Source organism: Rhinoderma darwinii, chromosome 7 (genome assembly GCF_050947455.1).
Source record: "Rhinoderma darwinii isolate aRhiDar2 chromosome 7, aRhiDar2.hap1, whole genome shotgun sequence".
NCBI lineage: Eukaryota > Metazoa > Chordata > Amphibia > Anura > Rhinodermatidae > Rhinoderma > Rhinoderma darwinii.
The window spans coordinates 84,740,059-84,759,240 of NC_134693.1; the positions used below are offsets into that span (position 1 = coordinate 84,740,059).

The 19,182-nt window shown below is 40.7% G+C and overlaps 1 protein-coding gene across 1 annotated transcript in view; it reads left to right on the forward strand.

Moving 5' to 3' along the window:
* GRIN2B (glutamate ionotropic receptor NMDA type subunit 2B) overlaps positions 1–19,182 on the forward strand; it is a 1,262,499-nt gene that overhangs the window by 1,229,153 nt on the left and 14,164 nt on the right. Inside the window, exons 11-12 of the mRNA XM_075833626.1 lie at positions 15,796–15,956; positions 16,452–16,639. Coding sequence (XP_075689741.1) covers positions 15,796–15,956; positions 16,452–16,639 — 349 coding nt within the window. The remainder of the gene's footprint in view (positions 1–15,795; positions 15,957–16,451; positions 16,640–19,182) is intronic.

A 19,182-nucleotide genomic window follows, 5' to 3' on the forward strand; every position in this document is an offset into this window, starting at 1 on the left:
TATATATAGTGTCCAACATATAGTGCTGGGATATCCTGCGGATGGCCCATCAATGTTTAGAGACTGGACAACACCTTTTACGCCTACCTTGTGGTAGGCTTAGATACAGGACCCCAGCAGACAGTTATTTAATACTTTATAAGATTACTGTCTGCTAGACCCTGTATCTAAGCCTACCTTAGGCTTAGATACAGGGTCCAACAAACCATATCACACATGCACTTGGGCCCTGTATCTAAGCCTACCATATGTGTTAGGCTGTGTTCACATCACTGTGTTTGATATATGAATTAAGTGCTTGCTAATAGAAGCTAGCTACATATAAACATAGAGATAGATATAGATATAAATATATATACATCTATATATATATATATATATATATATATATATATAGAGAGAGATATATACATCTATAGATAGATAGATAGATAGATAGATAGATAGATAGATAGATAGATAGATAGATAGATAGATAGATAGAGTTATTGAACATTTTTTAAAATATAAACAATAATATATACACTACGGTTCAAAAGTTTAGGGTCACTTAGAAATTTCCTTATTTTTGAAAGAAAAGCACAGTTTTTTTCAATGAAGATAACATTAAATTAATCAGAAATACATTCTATACATTGGTAATGTGCTAAATGACTATTCTAGCTGCAAACGTCTGGTTTTTAATGCAATATCTACATAGGTGTATAGAGGCCCATTTCCAGCAACCATCACTCCAGTGTTCTAATGGTACATTGTGTTTGCTAACTGTGTCAGAAGGCTAATGGATGATTAGAAAACACTTGAAAACCCTTGTGCAATTATGTTAGCACCGCTGTAAACAGTTTTGCTGTTTAGAGGAGCTATAAAACTGACCTTCCTTTGAGCTAGTTGAGAATCTGGAGCATTACATTTGTGGGTTCGATTAAACTCTCAAAATGGCTAGAAAAAGAGAGCTTTCATGTGAAACTCGACAGTCTATTCTTGTTCTTAGAAATGAAGGCTATTCCATGCGAGAAATTGCCAAGAAACTCAAGATTTCCTACAACGGTGTGTACTACTCCCTTCAGAGGACAGCACACACAGGCTCTAACCAGAGTAGAAAGAGAAGTGGGAGGCCCCGCTGCACAACTGAGCAACAAGACAAGTACATTAGAGTCTCTAGTTTGAGAAATAGACGCCTCACAGGTCCTCAACTGGCAGCTTCATTAAATAGTACCCGAAAAACGTCAGTGTCAACGTCTACAGTGAAGAGGCGACTCCGGGATGCTGGCCTTCAGGGCAGAGTGGCAAAGAAAACGCCATATCTGAGACTGGCTAATAAAAGGAAAAGATTAATATGGGCAAAAGCACACAGACATTGGACAGAGGAAGATTGGAAAAAAGTGTTATGGACAGACGAATTGAAGTTTGAGGTGTTTGGATCACACAGAAGAACATTTGTGAGACGCAGAACAACTGAAAAGATGCTGGAAGAGTGCCTGACGCCATCTGTCAAGCATGGTGGAGGTAATGTGATGGTCTGGGGTTGCTTTGGTGCTGGTAAAGTGGGAGATTTGTACAAGGTAAAAGGGATTTTGAATAAGGAAGACTATCACTCCATTTTGCAACGCCATGCCATACCCTGTGGACAGCGCTTGATTGGAGCCAATTTCATCCTACAACAGGACAATGACCCAAAGCACACCTCCAAATTATGCAAGAACTATTTAGGGAAGAAGCAGGCAGCTGGTATTCTATCTGTAATGGAGTGGCCAGCGCAGTCACCAGATCTCAAACCCATAGAGCTGTTGTGGGAGCAGCTTGACCGTATGGTACGCAAGAAGTGCCCATCAAGCCAATCCAACTTGTGGGAGGGGCTTCTGGAAGCATGGGGTGAAATTTCTCCCGATTACCTCAGCAAATTAACAGCTAGAATGCCAAAGGTCTGCAATGCTGTAATTGCTGCAAATGGAGCATTCTTTGACGAAAGCAAAGTTTGAAGGAGAAAATTATTATTTCAAATAAAAATCATTATTTCTAACCTTGTCAATGTGTTGACTATATTTTCTAGTCATTTTGCAACTCATTTGATAAATATAAGTGTGAGTTTTCATGGAAAACACAAAATTGTCTGGGTGACCCCAAACTTTTGAACGGTAGTGTGTATATATATATATATATATATATATATATATATATATATATATATATATATATATATAGAGAGAGAGAGAGAGATATATGGTATAGATACATTTAGAAAAAAATAGTATTTTTTTATTATATATATATATATATATATATATATATATATATATATATATATATATATATATAATCCAAAAATCAGGCAGCACATTCCTCACTCATTTAATGTTGCATATATGAATTCACTATGTACCTTTTGGCAACCTTATATGTGTTGTTGCATTTTATTGACACTACTTTTTTATAATATTGGTTCTATTCTAAATGTGTGGTCATTACATGAATCTGTTCACTTGAGAAAGGCTCCTGTGTTGAGCTGAAACGTCGTGTGTGTATATGGACCAATAAAGCACCTTTTTCTACCTTGCTTATACCTTGGAGTGCTGCCTGATTTTTGGATTCTACTACAGCAGGTCTGTTAGCCCTGACAGGTCGGCACCCACCTACGATTTACAAGGCAGTGCGGCTGACATTGTATTTGGACTATATATATATACACTGTATATATATATATATATATATATATATATATATATATATATATATATATATGTGTGTATATTAAACAAAGACTGTATTAACAGTTAATATATATTTAGAAAATGTATAATTATAAAAATAGAACTTTAGTGTTGTTTCACAATGAAGATATCCTGTGATTTTTTGCTTGTGCTCTCAGTAATAGAATGAGAGCACTAAAATGGAGACAGAGATTGCTCAGTTAGCTGGGTGGAGTAGGCGGAGCAAGTTTACTGCTGCAGGCACATTGTATGCTGAGACAAAAGAAGTACACGCAGGGAGGAGAAACACAGGAAGAGAAGAGAAAAGAACTTACTGAGCTAAACAAACCTTTCAAGGTAAACAATAGGGAGTAATGTTACTAAAAACATTTATTATCAAGAAAAGGATAGTCAGAGTGCACTAATATATTAATAGAGAGACGTTGCATTGATTTAAAAAAATAAAAAAATAAAAAAAAAAGGATTGGAAAACCCCTTTAAGTTTAAAAAAGTATACTGCATTTTTTTTGGGTAGTTAATATATCCATTAACTTTCCAGTATATTCAGATGCTGGCCGTATTAGGTTGACTTACCCTAACTAACCCTAGATGTAGCAATCATTACTGTCATAATTACTGGTGGGGTAATCCTGATATGCCTGTGATAGATTTTTGTTAGACCTAGACTAGGGAGACAGCGGCACCACTGGCGTCTGCCTCACTTGCTCATCCCTCATCCCATTCATGGGCTTTGACTGTGCAGTGGAGATCTCCATCAAGACTCCATCTTCTTGCACAACTTGACTTTTTGAATAGGTCTTGCTTTATGGAAATATCCCAAACTGTCGGTCCCTGAGAAGCGAGTGTTATCCTTAAGTACGATACAAATATTGATTCTTACAGGAGTTTGAAACAGTAAATTAAATCTTTAACACTTACATTGATTGTAAAGGATAAGGAATAGACAGGATCTACCATAAAACAAGGCGTTTAACATTTTACAACCTCACATAAATTAAAAAGAGAAAATGACAAGATTTATTGCTAGTAAAAGACTCTCTGTACCAATTATTCTTCATAGCGCAAAGGATTGTGGAAATGTTATCTTTAATGAAATCCTAATTTAATTTCAGTAGAATTTCATGCTTTGGTGGAAAACGGTAGTTTGGCTTTTTTAATGAATAATACATTTATACAAGTAATAACCGTGGCCTAATTTTAAACAATAGCATTGGAAGATAGAATCCAAAATAAAAAGACAAAAGGGTAACATATTTTTTAATGGAAATAACACCATACATGTAAACCCAGTGATATGAATTAACTTTATCAGCCATTCATGTTTATGAATTAACCCCTTGGAAAATATGTTACAGTGGATCTTAATTATAGGTACTGCTGTCGTCTGCAGTAGTATCATATTCTTAATATAACTTTTTTAATTCCTCTTCTATAGCAGACAATTACTATATAGTATTCTATGGTATTTATTTCATGTGGTAGTGTATTAAAACTATATATATATAGCTTGCTCTGTTTTGGCCTTGCTAAATTAAGTGGCTTGTATATCAAGTGGAGTTACTAAACCGGATTGGCTTGCTGTGTTCCTGGATGTGTTACTGTCTGTGAAACTGTGTTTGATATATGAATTAAGTGCTTGCTAATAGAAGCTAGCAAAACTGACACAATTTAAAACTCTTTTTGCTTCTTAGCTTCTTTCCTGCTGTGCAGCTGACTAGGGGGAGGGGTTAACTGCTCTCAGGTGATATAAATAAGCCTGCAGGCCTCAGTTGAGCTTGCTCTGTTTTGGCCTTGCTAAATTAAGTGGCTTGTATATCAAGTGGACTTACTAAACCGGAGTTGAAAAGAGGAGTTAAAATCCCTGTAATTACTCTTCTTTTCTTTTACTTTAACAATATTTTACAGTTTTTATGTAACTGGGATAATGGATAGCAAGACTGGAGGTTTTCTTCAGTGCACAGTTTGCCATATGTATGCACGACTGGAGCCGGAGTTCCAAGGTGAATACCTCTGTGGCAGATGTGAGCATGTTGGTCACCTGGAAGCTCGCAATAGAGATCTGGATGAGAGAAATGCAACACTTAGTGGGGGGTTATACACTCTTGAGCGGAGCATGCTGCTCACTGAGCAAGCAGTTAGTGGGGTAGAACTGGAGGGTGAAGACATAGGTCAGCAGCATCAGGCAAGTAGCTGGGTTAATGTAGTTAGGGGCAATAGAAAGTACACTCTTGTGCGGAGCATGCTGCTCACTGAGCAAGCAGTTAGTGGGGTAGAACTGGAGGGTGAAGACATAGGTCAGCAGCATCAGGCAAGTAGCTGGGTTAATGTAGTTAGGGGCAATAGAAAGGGGTCCAAGAAAAGGAAGACCAATCCTGTTTCTGATATTCCAAGCAAAATTGCCAAGTTGGGTGATGATGCGAGGGTGTCGCTCTCAGAAATGGCAGCCCTAGTGGTACTAATCTCCCTAACAGCCGGGAAAACAGCCCAGCTACTAGTCGGTGGGATGGTAATGCAGGTAAGGCAAGACAATTGGTAGTTGTGGGGTTTCTATAATCAGGAAGACGGATAGAATAATTTGTCGCCAAGACCGCCTCAACTGAATGGTTTGCTGTCTCCCTGGTGCCAGGGTTCGGCATGTGGTGGAACGGGAGGATAAACTACTGGGCGGGGCTGGTGATGATTCAGCTGTCGTGGTCCATGTGGGAACCAATGACAGAATAAATGGTAGGTGGAGGAGCCTTAAGAATAATTTTAAATAACTAGGCTACAAGCTGAAGGGAAGGACCTCCAAGGTAGTATTCTCAGGAATACTACCTGTGCCATGCGCATCACAAGAAAGACAGTGGTAGCTCAGGGAATTAAATGCATGGCTTAAAGGGGTTGTCCGGGAATAAATTGTATTTAAATTTTAACTTAATTAGTCATATATAAAAACATTTCTAATATAGTGTCTACCTACCTGTACCAGCATTCTCCTGTTCTGATCTGCCGTCACGTGACCGCACCAAGGGTTAATTTTTTTAGTTCCTGTGAGGTACCGTGTCTTTTCTCAGCCAGCACTTCCGGCTGAGAAATGCACGACGCGTCATCAACTTCATTTCCACGCAGTGGGCCGGGCGGATGTTTCATGAGCTCTTCATAGCTCCGCCTCCTCTGCTTCCGCCGCCTGTAGATGTAGTTGATGACGCGCCGTGTCTTTACACAGAAGGAAGTGCTGGCTGAGCAAAGACACGGAGCGTCATCAATCTTAGTACAGGCCCCCTCCTTCTATCTCGTCGTCCACACCGCCTCAGCCCTCTTCACACTTGTATTTCCCGCACTGCCTGGCCGTCTTGTCTCTTCCCTAACACACACCCTCCTCCTTTTATCTTTTCCTCCACGCTCACTTCTCCTTCTCTATTGTCCTCCTTTCGCTAATGGCCCTTTTTTTTTTTTATCTATTAGCCTAATTACTGTCTGCAACAACATTTGTTAATTGAATAAAGTATTCAAACTGTTTTCATCTATCTGTTGGACTGGTTTATTTCTCTCCAAACCACAGCACTACATTACACATTATAATGTGTAAGACTGTGTGCAGGGAGGGAGCTGCCTGGAATTAGAGCAGGGAAGGACCTGTGACCATAGAGGGGCGTGACAGTATGCAAATAGCTGAGATGCTTTGGAGGAAGGGGGGAGGTAAGCTGTCTCCTCAGATGCAGCAGGGGATCATGGGTATGGTGGGTTACAAGACAGGACCAGAAGCAAGGGATGTAAATGCACAGCAAGGGATGTAAACATACAGAAACAGCAGCAGTGACAATGGAGATCAAACAGAAACTGGTTAGAAGTGTAATAGCGGGTATTAGGGAAGGCAAATCAAAGCTGGGGGACACTTGTTATAATTATTTTTTTTTCCCTGGACAACCCCTTTATGTCTTGGTGTAGAGGAGAAGGCTTTGGGTTCCTAGAGCACTGGGCTGTCTTTTCATTGGGGTACAAACTGTATTCTGCAGATGATTTGCACCTAAATGGAAGGGGGTCTGCTGTGCTGGGGGAGAGAATCCTAGCTGGGGTGGCGGAGTATTTAAACTAGGGCTGAGGAGGGAGGTCAATGTAGAAAATAAAGGGGTAGTTAGTTTAGAGAGGGGTCAGAGTAAATTGGTGTTTGAGGAAACAGACTGTGGAGAAAAGGACTAGACAACAGGATAAGATCTTTTGTTACAAAACAGCAATGAAGACAAAAATGCCCAAGTAATGTCAAATAATCACATTTCTGATTTCGAAAGTGAAAAATTAGAAGTCAAATTTAAGTGTATGTTCACAAATGCCAGAAGTCTAGCAAGCAAAATGGGGGAGCTGGAGGCCTTGGTACTGGAGGAACATATAGATATAGTTGGTGTTGCTGAAACATGGCTAGACTCTTCACACGACTGTGAAGTAAATCTACAGGGTTTTACACTGTTTTGGAAAGACAGGACAAGTAGGAAAGGCGGCGGTGTATGTCTGTATGCGAGAAGTGATATGAAGGTGAGTGTGAAAGAGACATTAGAGGGTGAAGGTTGTGAGGAGGTTGAAACCTTGTGGGTGGAATTACAAAGGGAGGTAAGCACTAAATAATTACTTTTGGTGTAATCTATAGACCCCCCCCAATATAACTGAGGAAGATCAGCTATGTAAACAAATGGAGAGAGCTGCACAGGCTGGTACAGTAGTGATAATGGGAGATTCTAATTACAGGGATATTAATTGGTGTCATGGTTCGGCTTCAACTGCAAAGGGGAGACATTTCCTCAACCTGTTGCAGGAAAATGTTATGGGCCAGTTGGTGGAAGACCCGACTAGAGGTGAAGCTCTGTTGGATCTGCTCATTTCTTATAATACAGAGCTTGTTGGGAATGTCAATGTTCGTGAAAATCTCGGTAACAGTGATCACAATATAGTTATATTTTACTTATACTGTAAAAACAAACACAGGCTGGGAGGGCAAAAAAAACATAATTTTTAGAAGGCCAATTTCCCCAGGATGAGGGCTGCAATTCAGGATATAGGCTGTGAAGAACTAATGTCAAATAAAGCTACAAATTGGGAGATTTTAAAATCTACTTTGGGTAATTATAGTGCAAAATTTATTCCTATAGGTAACAAGTGTAAACGACTACAATTAAATCCCACATGGCTTACACCTTCTGTAAAAATATATGACCAAAAAAAGGGCATTTGAAAATTACAAATCTGAGGGTACATTTGGTAATTATAAAGAGCATAATAAAATCTGTAAAAAGGTAATAAAAAATCAGCAAAAATACAAAATGAAAGGCAAGTGGCCAATGATAGTAAAACAAATCCCCAAAAATTCTTCAAGTATATAAATACAAAAAAGCCAAGTTCTGAACATGTAGGACCTCTAAATAGTAGTAATGGGGAGTTGGTCACAGGGAATCAAGAGAAGGCAGAGTTACTAAATGGGTTCTTTAGCTCTGTATATACAACAGAAGAAAGAGCAGTTGATGTAGCTGGTGTCAGTGCTGTTAATATATCAGTTGATATACTGAATTGGATGAATGTAGATATAGTCCAAGCTAAGTTAAATAAAATAAATGTACACAAGGCCTCGGGACCAGTTGGGTTACACCCTAAAGTTCTTAAAGAGCTTAGTTCAGTTATTTCTGTCTCCCTCTTTATAATATTTAGAGATTATCTAGTGACTGGCATAGTGCCAAGAGACTGGCGCAGGGCAAATGTGGTGCCTATTTTCAAAAAGGGCTCTAGGTCTTCCCCGGGTAATTATAGACCAGTAAGCTTAACATCCATCGTGGGGAAAATGTTTGAGGGGCTATTGAGCGACTATATACAGGATTATGTGACAAAAAAAAATTGTATCATATGTGACAGCCAGCACGGTTTTACTAAGGACAGAAGTTGTCAAACCAACCTGATTTGTTTTTAAGAAGAGGTGAGCAGAAGCCTAGACAGATGGGCCACTGTGGATATAGTGTTTTTGGACTTTGCAAAGACATTTGACACTGTCCCCAATACACGTCTAATGGGTAAATTAAGGACTTAAAGAGGCTCTGTCACCACATTATAAGTGCCCTGTCTCCTACATAAGGAGATGGGCGCTGTAATGTAGGTGACAGTAATGCTTTTTATTTAAAAAAACGATCTTTTTTCACAACGTTAGGAGCGATTTTGGTTTATGCTAATGAGCTTTCTTAATGCCCAAGTGGGCGTACTTTTACTTTCGACCAAGTGGGCGTTGTACAGAGGAGTGCATGACGCTGACCAATCAGCATCATGCACTCCTCTCCATTCATTTACACTGCACTAGATATATCGCTATGTGCAGCCTCATACACAAGCCCTAACATTACTACAGTGACCTGATAATGAATACACGTGACCATCCAGCCTGGACGTCATGTGTACTCAGAATCCTGACACTTCTGACTCTTTTTTGTGAGATTCCGGCAAGTGAAACCAAATCTCGCGAGATTACGGAGCTAAACGAGATTTGGTTTCACTTGCCGGAATCTCACAAAAAAGATTCAGAAGTGTCAGGATTCTGAGTACACATGACGTCCAGGCTTGATTTCATGTGTATTCGTTATCAGGACACTGTAGTAATGTTAGGGTTTGTGTATGTAGCTGCACATAGTGATATAACTATATCGCTAGTGCAGTTTAAATGAATGGAGAGGAGTGCATGATGCCGATTGGTCAGCGTCATGCACTCCTCTGTACAACGCCCACTTGGTCGAAAGTAAAAGTACGCCCACTTGGGCATTAAGAAAGCTCATTAGCATAAACCAAAATCGCTCCCAACGTTGTGAAAATAGATAGTTTTTTTAAATAAAAAGCATTACTGTCACCTACATTACAGCGCCCATCTCCTTATGTAGGAGATAGGCCACTTATAATGTGGTGACAGAGCCTCTTTAAGGTTTAAAAAGTATAGTTTGGATACGGTCCTTGAGCCAATTCTCAATCCAATTACAGAGAGTTGTGTTCAATGATTCCTACTCTGAATGGTCCCCGGTTATAAGTGGTGTACTCCAGGGTTCCATGCTGGGACCACTATTATTCAACTTATTTATTAATGATATAGAGGATGGGATTAATAGCATTATTTCTGTTTTTACAGATAACACCAAGCTATGTAGTATTGTTCAGACTATGGAAGATGTTCGTAAATTACAAGATGATTTGAACACACAAAGTGTTTTTTGCATCCACTTGGCAAATTAAAGGACGGGTGTCGCAAATTATTTTTTTTTTTTATATAATATTGCTTTTAGTATGTTATTAAAATAAATTTTATTTATTTGTGTGTTTGTGTTTTACTTTTTTCTTTTTTCTAACTTTTACTTCACTATGGGGGCTGCCATTTTGTTTTTCATCTCTGTATGTGTCGATTAACGACACATACAGAGATGGAATACGGCAGCTACAGTGCATAGGAGTCAATGAACGGGAGCCGTTCCATTGACTTTGCTCTCTGGCTCTGTACTGCGCAGACGCAGGTCAGAGTCACACAGAGCAGAGCAGCTGTTTGCAGGGAGAGAGCAGGCGCCATCTTGAAGACCAGCTGCACTGAAGGTAAGATGTGTGTCTCTGCATGTCCCACTCTCTATCTCACAGACCGCCGCTCTCGTGACCCCCGACGGGCCTCCCCCCGACGCCCCCCCCCCCGACGGCCCCCTCCACCGACGGCAACCCCCCCTGACGCCACCCCCCTTGTGTGAAGGACACATGTTGCAACTGTACTGGGAAAGCCCTGATCGATAAATCTCTAGTTGTGCTGAGACTGTTTGGGGATGTGACTAATGAACCTCTCAGTCTCAGCACAATTAGAGAGATTTATCGTTCAGGTGTCTGGGAAAGCTGGGTGACCACCATTACCCCTGGTGTGTGAGAGGTTCATTAGTCACATCCCCAAACACACTCCAGTAGGAGGGGTAATGGTGGTCACCCAGCTTTCCCAGACCCCTGAACAATAAATCTCTCTAATTGTGCTGAGACTGAGAGGTTCATTAGTCACATTCCCAAACAGTCTCAGCACAACTAGAGAGATTTACCGTTCAGGGGTCTGGGAAAGCTGGGTGACCACCATTACCCCTCCCACTGGAGTGTGAGAGGTTCATTAGTCACATCCCCAAACACACTCCAGTAGGAGTAATGATGATCACCCAGCTTTCCCAAACCCCTGAACGATAAATCTCTCTAATTGTGCTGAGACTGAGAGGTTCATTAGTCACATTCTCAAACAGTCTCAGCACAACTAGAGAGATTCACTGTTCAGGGGTCTGGGAAAGCTGGGTGACCACCATTACCCCTCCCACTGGAGTGTGAGAGGTTCATTAGTCACATCCCCAAACACACTCCAGTAGGAGTAATGGTGGTCACCCAGTTTTCCTAGACCCCTGAACGATAAATCTCACTAATTGTGCTGAGACTGAGACTTTCATTAGTCACATTCCCAAACAGTCTCAGCACAACTAGAGAGATTTACCGTTCAGGGGTCTGGGAAAGCTGGGTGACCACCATTACCCCTCCCACTGGAGTGTGAGAGGTTCATTAGTCACATCCCCAAACACACTCCAGTAGGAGTAATGGTGGTCACCCAGTTTTCCTAGACCCCTGAACGATAAATCTCTCTAATTGTGCTGAGACTGAGACTTTCATTAGTCACATTCCCAAACAGTCTCAGCACAACTAGAGAGATTTACCGTTCAGGGGTCTGGGAAAGCTGGGTGACCACCATTACCCCTCCCACTGGAGTGTGAGAGGTTCATTAGTCACATACCTAAACACACTCCAGTAGGAGGGGTAATGGTGGTCACCAAGCTTTACCAGAAGCAGATATAACCAGGAAAGGGCTGGATGGACGGGCTGAGGGTGCACAGGGTTTTTGTTGACCCCCTCTGTCATGTGATCGGACCTAGGTTACCGATTCATCAGACGGGGTTCATGTAACTATAAATCTGTCCATAACAAGAGACAGTGCACTCAGGACAAGCCCTGCCCTCATGCCGTAGTTGTGTGGTTCTGTCTGCGGTGATGGCGGTGGGTGGCTCTGACACCCGCCTCCCCCGTCGGGTCATCTCAGCACAAAAGGGGTGTCCGGATTGGAGACAAAGCGCCGCACCTGTCCTCAGGTTGTGTCTGGTATTGCAGTACACCTCCATTGAAGTGAATAGGACAGAGCTGTAATACCACACATGACCTGTGGACAGGTGCGGCGGCATGTTTTTCTGGACGACCCCTTTAAGACTTTTCCCGTGTGTGTGTGTGGCAGAGCGGACGTGTGCACCGGCGCCGCTGATACTTCATAGCCGCTTATCAGCTGTTTTGAAGAATCAGCGGCGAGCACCCCCCCCCCCCCCCACACACACATACAAATGCCCCAAACACGCAAAATCAAGTGCAATCAAACGTTTTTTTGTGTTTTCTTGCACGTAAAATGTGCAAAAAAAAAAACATGTCAAATACACGGCGTGTGAACCGGTCAACTGAAAAGTCACTCACTTCACTTTCATCATTCTAAGGCTGGGTTCACACAACCTATTTTCAGGCGTAAACGAGGCGTTTTACGCCTCGATTTAAGCCTGAAAAGACGGCTCCAATACGTCGGCAAACATCTGCTCATTTATTTCAATGGGTTTGCCGACGTACTGTGCCGACGACCTGTAATTTTACGCGTCGCTGTCAAAAGACGGTGCGTAAAATAACAGCCTCGGCAAAGAAGTGCAAGACACTTCTTGGGACGTAATTTGAGCCGTTTTTCATTGAATTCAATGAAGAACAGCTCCAAATTACGGCCGTAATTGATGCCTCGCAAAGCGCGAGTACGAGCAATTACGTCTGAAATGACGGAGCTGTTTTCTCCTGAAAACAGCTCCGTCATTTCAGACGTAAATGCAGTTAGCGTGTGCCCATAATGTTCACACACAAGGTTTTCAGCTGAAAAATCGGAAGCAGAACGCCTACAAGCATCTGCCCATTGGTTTCAAAGGGAAATACGGCGTTCTGTTCCGACAGGGCGTTTTTTACGTGGTAGTTTTCCAAAAACGGCACGTAAAAAGACGCCCGACCAAAATGAAGTGCACATTACTTCTTGGGACGTTTTTGGAGCCGTTTTTCATTGACTTTATAGAAAAACAGCTCCAAAAACGGCCGTTAAAAAAACGAGAGTTTGATTAAAAAATGGCTGAAAATCAGGAGCTGTTTTCCCTTTGTTTAGTAAGCGTGTGAACATACCCTTAGCCTTTTGGCGTGTCCTATAACTTCTTCCAGCTGCAGAATCACACCCAATATGGCTGCCGGACACTGCTTAGCAATTTGAAGACACCTTTACCTGGCTTGTGAGAGGGGGGCGTGAGATTCCCTCCCACATTTACAGCAGCTGTGAGTCAAGTTGCTTTGCCTCATTCACCTTGCTGTAATTCTGGGAAGTGCTCCCCCTGGTGGCCATCATTGGAAAACATGTCAAATTATTATTTAATTTTTAATACTTTCCACCATACGGAAAAAAAAATAAATACAGCAAAAAACTTAAAAAATATAATAGAGTAACGACACTTAAAAAAAAAAGGTTTAATTTGCGACACATTCCCTTTAAGTTTAATGCAGATAAATGTCAATTTATGATTCTGGGTACCAACAATCTGCATGCATCATATGTCCTATGGGGAGCTATACTGGGGGAGTCACTTGTTGAGAAGGATCTGGGTGTACTTGTAGATCATAAACTAAATACCAGCATGCAATGTCAATCAGCTGCTTCAAAGGCCAGCAAGATATTGTCGTGTATTAAAAGAGGCATGGACTCATTGGAACGGGATGTAATATTACCACTTTACAAAGCGTTAGTGAGGCCTCATCTAGAATATGCAGTTCAGTTCTGGGCTCCAGTTCATAGAAAGGATGCCCTTGGAGTTGGAAAAAACACAAAGCAGAGCAACAAAGCTAATAACGGACATGAGGAATCTAAGTTATGAGGAAAGATGAAAATAATTAAACCAATTTAGCCTTGAAAAGAGACGACTAAGGGGGGACATGATTAACTTATATAAATATATTAATGGTACACTGCCTACCATTACAGTCAAATATTAGAAATTTTGACTCATAAGCCCAGAGCACCTGCTGCCATTTTTCTGCATACAGAAGGAAGTGCTGTGCCTTTGAGATTGCAACACCAACGGGTTACAAAAGAAGTGCTCTTTCTCTACAGACCTTTCACTCCGCCATTTGACGACAGATGCATCCCAACTAGGTTGGGGGATCTCATCTTGAGGAATTTCCACTTAGAGGCACCTGGAGTCTGCAGGAGAGTCATATGTCATCGAAACTGAGAGATCTCAGTGCAGTTCATCTGATTCTCATACATTTTACCCCTCAGACCAGAGGGAAGGCCATCAAGATAAGATCAGACAATATGATGTCTGTGTTAAACATCAGCAGAAAAGAAAGCACTCGATCTCAACCCCTTCTCAGGGAATAAGGGATGATCTTGGGCAGAGCAGGACCACATACGGGGATTCCTAAATATTGTGGCCGACTGCTTGAGCCAGGGTTCACTTTGTTACAGGGGAATGGTCCCTGAGTTTGGAATTTTTTTGATCAGATCACTTTGATGTTGGGAATTTAAGCGATATATCTCATTCAAATATGGTTAAATGCCAAGGTGGAGAAGTTCTGCTTCCTCTATCAGGAGAACAATCCCTTGGCACTGGATGCTCCGTCCATACCATGAAGATTCAAGCTGGCCTACATTTTCCCTACACTTTCTGTCATACCGAGGGTATTGATGACGATCAGGTAATACCAGGCCACAGTAAAAGCCATCATACTGGTCTGGCCAAAGAGGCATGGTTTTCCTAACTCATTCAGATGACTTGAACGTGTTATTGGAGACTCCATCTGGTGCAGAATCTGGTGTCTCATGGCACAGTTGTGCCCAGATCTGGGGAGATTCAACCTGACAACCTGATACCCCCTTACTACAATCTAGAGGGCTTTCTGATGAAGTTTTGAACAATTTGGCCCATTTCAGAGTAGATTGAACTAAAAAGGCCTATGCAAGGATGAAAAGGATCTTTATAGCCTGGCACTATGGAGAAAACAGTGGACAGTTCAAATTCAGCACTCAACAGTGTACTAAAATGTCTTCAGGATGGCCATCCCCCACATTAAAAGTCCAGACTGCTGCCATGACCACCTTCCTAGGCAGACCCCTATCCCAAGAAACTTTAATTAAAAGGTTTCTAAAATACTGAGAGCAACTGTTCCAAAGCCCTTACTGCAGTGGGAACCTCTCTGTGGTTTTGAGAGGCCTCTGCTCTCCACCTTTTGAGCCTCTGGAAAAAGTAAACCATATTCCTATGTTTTTTATGGGTTTTTTTATTAGCCATAATACCAGCTTAAAGAAAAGGGGAATTTGATCCAGCTGGATCAGATTTGTGGTGCAGCTTCTTGGAGCTCGATTGAATTCTCGGTTTTCAGAAATTACAGTGCTTGGCCCATCTGTTCTGAACTCTGTCGTTCAAGGGGGCCCTTCCTAATGGTATTACTATTTGCTATGTCCCCATTGTTGTGCTGCTGGTTAGGATGTAAGGAAAGCATTTCTAACAGCAGCACAAGCAATTTAATTTAATAAAATTGTATCTGTCCTGCCAGTTCACAGTGGCAGAAGTACCCAATTCTGGTGCTGCTCTTAGGACAAAGGAAAAACAGGTAAATGTTGCAAACCAAAGCTTATACGGTAAAGATAAAGTATAAGTGTAAAAAATTGTCTATTGGGAATATCCGCCCAAACATTGGTTCTAGATGCATATTTCCCTTATTTTTAAAATAATGCCTTATTTTGCATTAACCTTATGCACTTTGTTTTTCATAACTAATCTACTGAATGGACCATATTCATAACAGATTTTAGGGATTACATATAGTTACAGAAAATCCCAGTGTTGTATTATTGTTGTGCCCCAAGCAAAAGTGGGAGCTAATTGCGTCCATCAATGTAAATATGGAAATAGTGTAACTATTTTTCTATACGCGTTTTATGCTACCGATTTGGCTTGAACTTTTCTAATTTTTATTCCAGTTTCAAAGACCCAATGATTTCTCCCCCGCCTTTCGATTTGGCACTGTCCCAAATGGCAGTACAGAAAGAAATATCCGTAACAACTACCTCGAGATGCATACTTACATGGTGAAATTTAACCAGCGATCAGTGCAAGATGCTCTACTCTCTTTAAAAACTGGGTAAGTTGTGTTTAGTGTATGATGGAACCAGAATATGGCGTCAAGCCGAGTATTTAATCGATCAACGGATTAAATCTCTTATAACCAAATAATTAATCTGTTTACTCTCTCTAGTTAAGCCAAGCACTTTATCTTCCAATTCCAATACTTCATATATAATCAGTGGATTTTGTTTCTGTTGCAGTCATTAAAATCAATAGCATTGCAGCAAGTCTGTTTGGCCCAGATGCAATGTATTTAAACAGAACACAGTATATATACTAGTATATATATTAAATATTGAGGCTTTTTCTGCGAAATTTTGAACGTAAAATTGGATTAGTCAATATAATATAATATTTTAAATTGTACATATACTGCTATATAAAATGTAGATGTTTTTCAATTCTCTATAAAGAAATTATAAAATTATTGTAGCAAGAAAAGATTGCCTTCTATTAAATGTATAACAAAGATGTTTTTAATTACGTTGTCATGCCTTTGCTTATATTTTAGTAAACTGGACGCCTTTATTTATGATGCTGCTGTTCTGAACTACATGGCAGGACGGGATGAAGGCTGTAAACTCGTGACCATTGGTAGTGGCAAAGTTTTTGCATCCACTGGCTATGGTATTGCTATCCAAAAGGACTCTGGATGGAAAAGACAAATTGACCTGGCAATCCTGCAACTATTTGGTGATGGTATGTAGTTCCTCAGGTTTTGCAGTGTAGTAAGAAACGAATACAGACATGCTGGAAACATACAAACTTCATATTGATGTTGCATTTTGTTGGATTCAAACCGATAACCTGAGTCCTAACCACAGCGCCTCCATACTTTAGTCAGATAGAATGTATATTCAACTAGTGAAACTTCACATATGCTTAGAACTCCATATGTAGTTTTAAAATCATTTATAGCCATAGTTTTACTTTACCAATACAGTATAATATTGCTCCAACCAGTCAAATAATTTATAGCTTTGCTATGGGGACTGTTAGTAAATATAGCTGAAGGCAACCATTGTAATTATTCTGTGTGTGCTCATTTTCAAATAATTTGAAAAACATAATACTAAAATAAATTACTACTATGCAGATAAACCTCTAGAAATACTTCTTCTGGGTAATGAAAATTTTGCATATTCTACCTGTTCTTGACTTCTAAAGCTGAGTTCACACGTTGCGGATTTGTCGCAGATTTTGTTGCGGTTTTGACACAGATCTCACCCTTTTGCATTGCAAAGTGTAAAATCTGCACTGAAAATCTGCCTCAAATCTGCGACGTGCATGGCCAGACGTGGCGGAATTGCTGTGCCCAGTCCGCTGCGGAAATCCGCAGTGGACATTTTCTCCATTCGTTTCCACACCTTTTTAGTTAGGTTCGTGCACACGTGACGGAAAACTCCGCTGCGGACTATAGGCTGCGGTGCGGAATTTGGTGTCTGCAGCATACACTGGCTGTTGCGGACGTGTAGCGGACTTGTTGCGGACTCATTGTGGAATTTCTCCATTGACTTCAATGGAGATTCAAAATTCCGCAATGAAATCCGCAGATGTTATGTGTGTTGCATTGCGTATTTGCTTTAAGAAAAGGATATTTCTTCATTCTGGCTGGACCTATGTATTTCTAGGTCTATAGCCAGACTGAGATAAAATGTTTTAAAAGACAGCAGGAAGTACTCTTCACCTGAATACGCAATGGCTAATCCGCATCAATTTCCTGCACATTTTAGGCAAAGCCGCAACAGAATCTGCAACGCAGATTGATGCGGACAGTGTCTGCAGAAATACGCCACGTCTGGCCATGCCCTTAGGGTGTTTTCACACGCTGCAGATTTGCTGTAGAAATTACTGCGACTGAAAACCAGTTCCATTTATCTAAATGGAGTTGTTTTGGTGACAAGCACATGGATTTTTGCAAGCCTCATTTAGATGAATAAGCAGTCACAGAAATTTCTGCAACATATCTGCAGAATGTGAATTTACCCTAAAACAAATTGAAGTGGATAACAGTGTAAAATAGATTAGTACAGGCTTCAATACCAAAGGAAAAATGCAATCCAGAAAGTTTAATTGTATTGTTTCATTTGTTATTAATTAACATGTTACATTATTTTTTACTTTTTTTTATACCTAGTCACATTTTCTCCAATTCACGTTAATAGAGAGTTTACTTTCAACTTGCACAGTTTAACCCGTTAGTGCCCATAGTGTTTTTACGTCGGCCTTATTCCGATGCCATAGACTTTTTACGTCGCGGCATCGGAATAAGTAAACAGGACAGGGAGCTGTCAAATCTCCCTGCTCTCAGCTGACAGAGGTAGCTGAGGGCTGGGGGCGTCCCTGCTCAACCGGGTGAGCGATATTAGTATCGATCTCACCCGTTTAACCCCTCAGATGCGGTGCACAATAGCGTGCACCGCATCTGAGTGGTTTTAGTGAGAGGGAGGGAGCTCCCTCTCATCCCACCGACACCCGGCGTTACGATCGCCGAGTGTCTGTGTCTCCAATGGCAGCCGGGGGCCTAATAAAAGCCCCCAGGTCTGCCTGGAGCGAATGCCTGCTAGATCATGCCTCTGGCATGACCTAGCAGATGCCTGTCCGTTTTAAACGGACATGCAGTAAAACACTGCAATACAAAAGTATTGCAGTGTATTATAATAGCGATCGCAGAATCGCATATTATAGTCCCCTAGTGGGACTAGTAAAGAAGTAAAAAAAAAAGTTTAATAAAGTTAATTTAAAAAAAAATGTGAAAAAAAATGAAAAAACCAGCTTTTCCCCTTACAAAATGCTTTACTATTTAAAAAACTAAATAAAGTTAAAAAGTTACACATATTTGGTATTGCCGCGTCCGTAACGACCCTGACTATAAATCTATTACATTATTTAACCCGCACGGTGAACGCCGTAAAAAAATTAATAAAAAACTATGGAAAAATTGCTGTTTTCTGTGAATCCTGACTTTAAAAAAATGTGATAAAAAGTGATCAAAAAGTCGCATCTACTCCAAAATGGTACCAATAAAAACTACAAGTCTTCCCGCAAAAAAAGCCCTCATACAACCGCATCGGCGAAAAAATAAAAACGTTACGGCTCTTCAAATATGGAGACGCAAAAACAAATAATTTTGAAAAAAAAGCGTTTTTACTATGTAAAAGTAGTAAAACATACAAAAACGATACAAATTTTGTATCGTTGCAATCGCAACAACCCGCTGAATAAAGTTATTGTGTTATTTA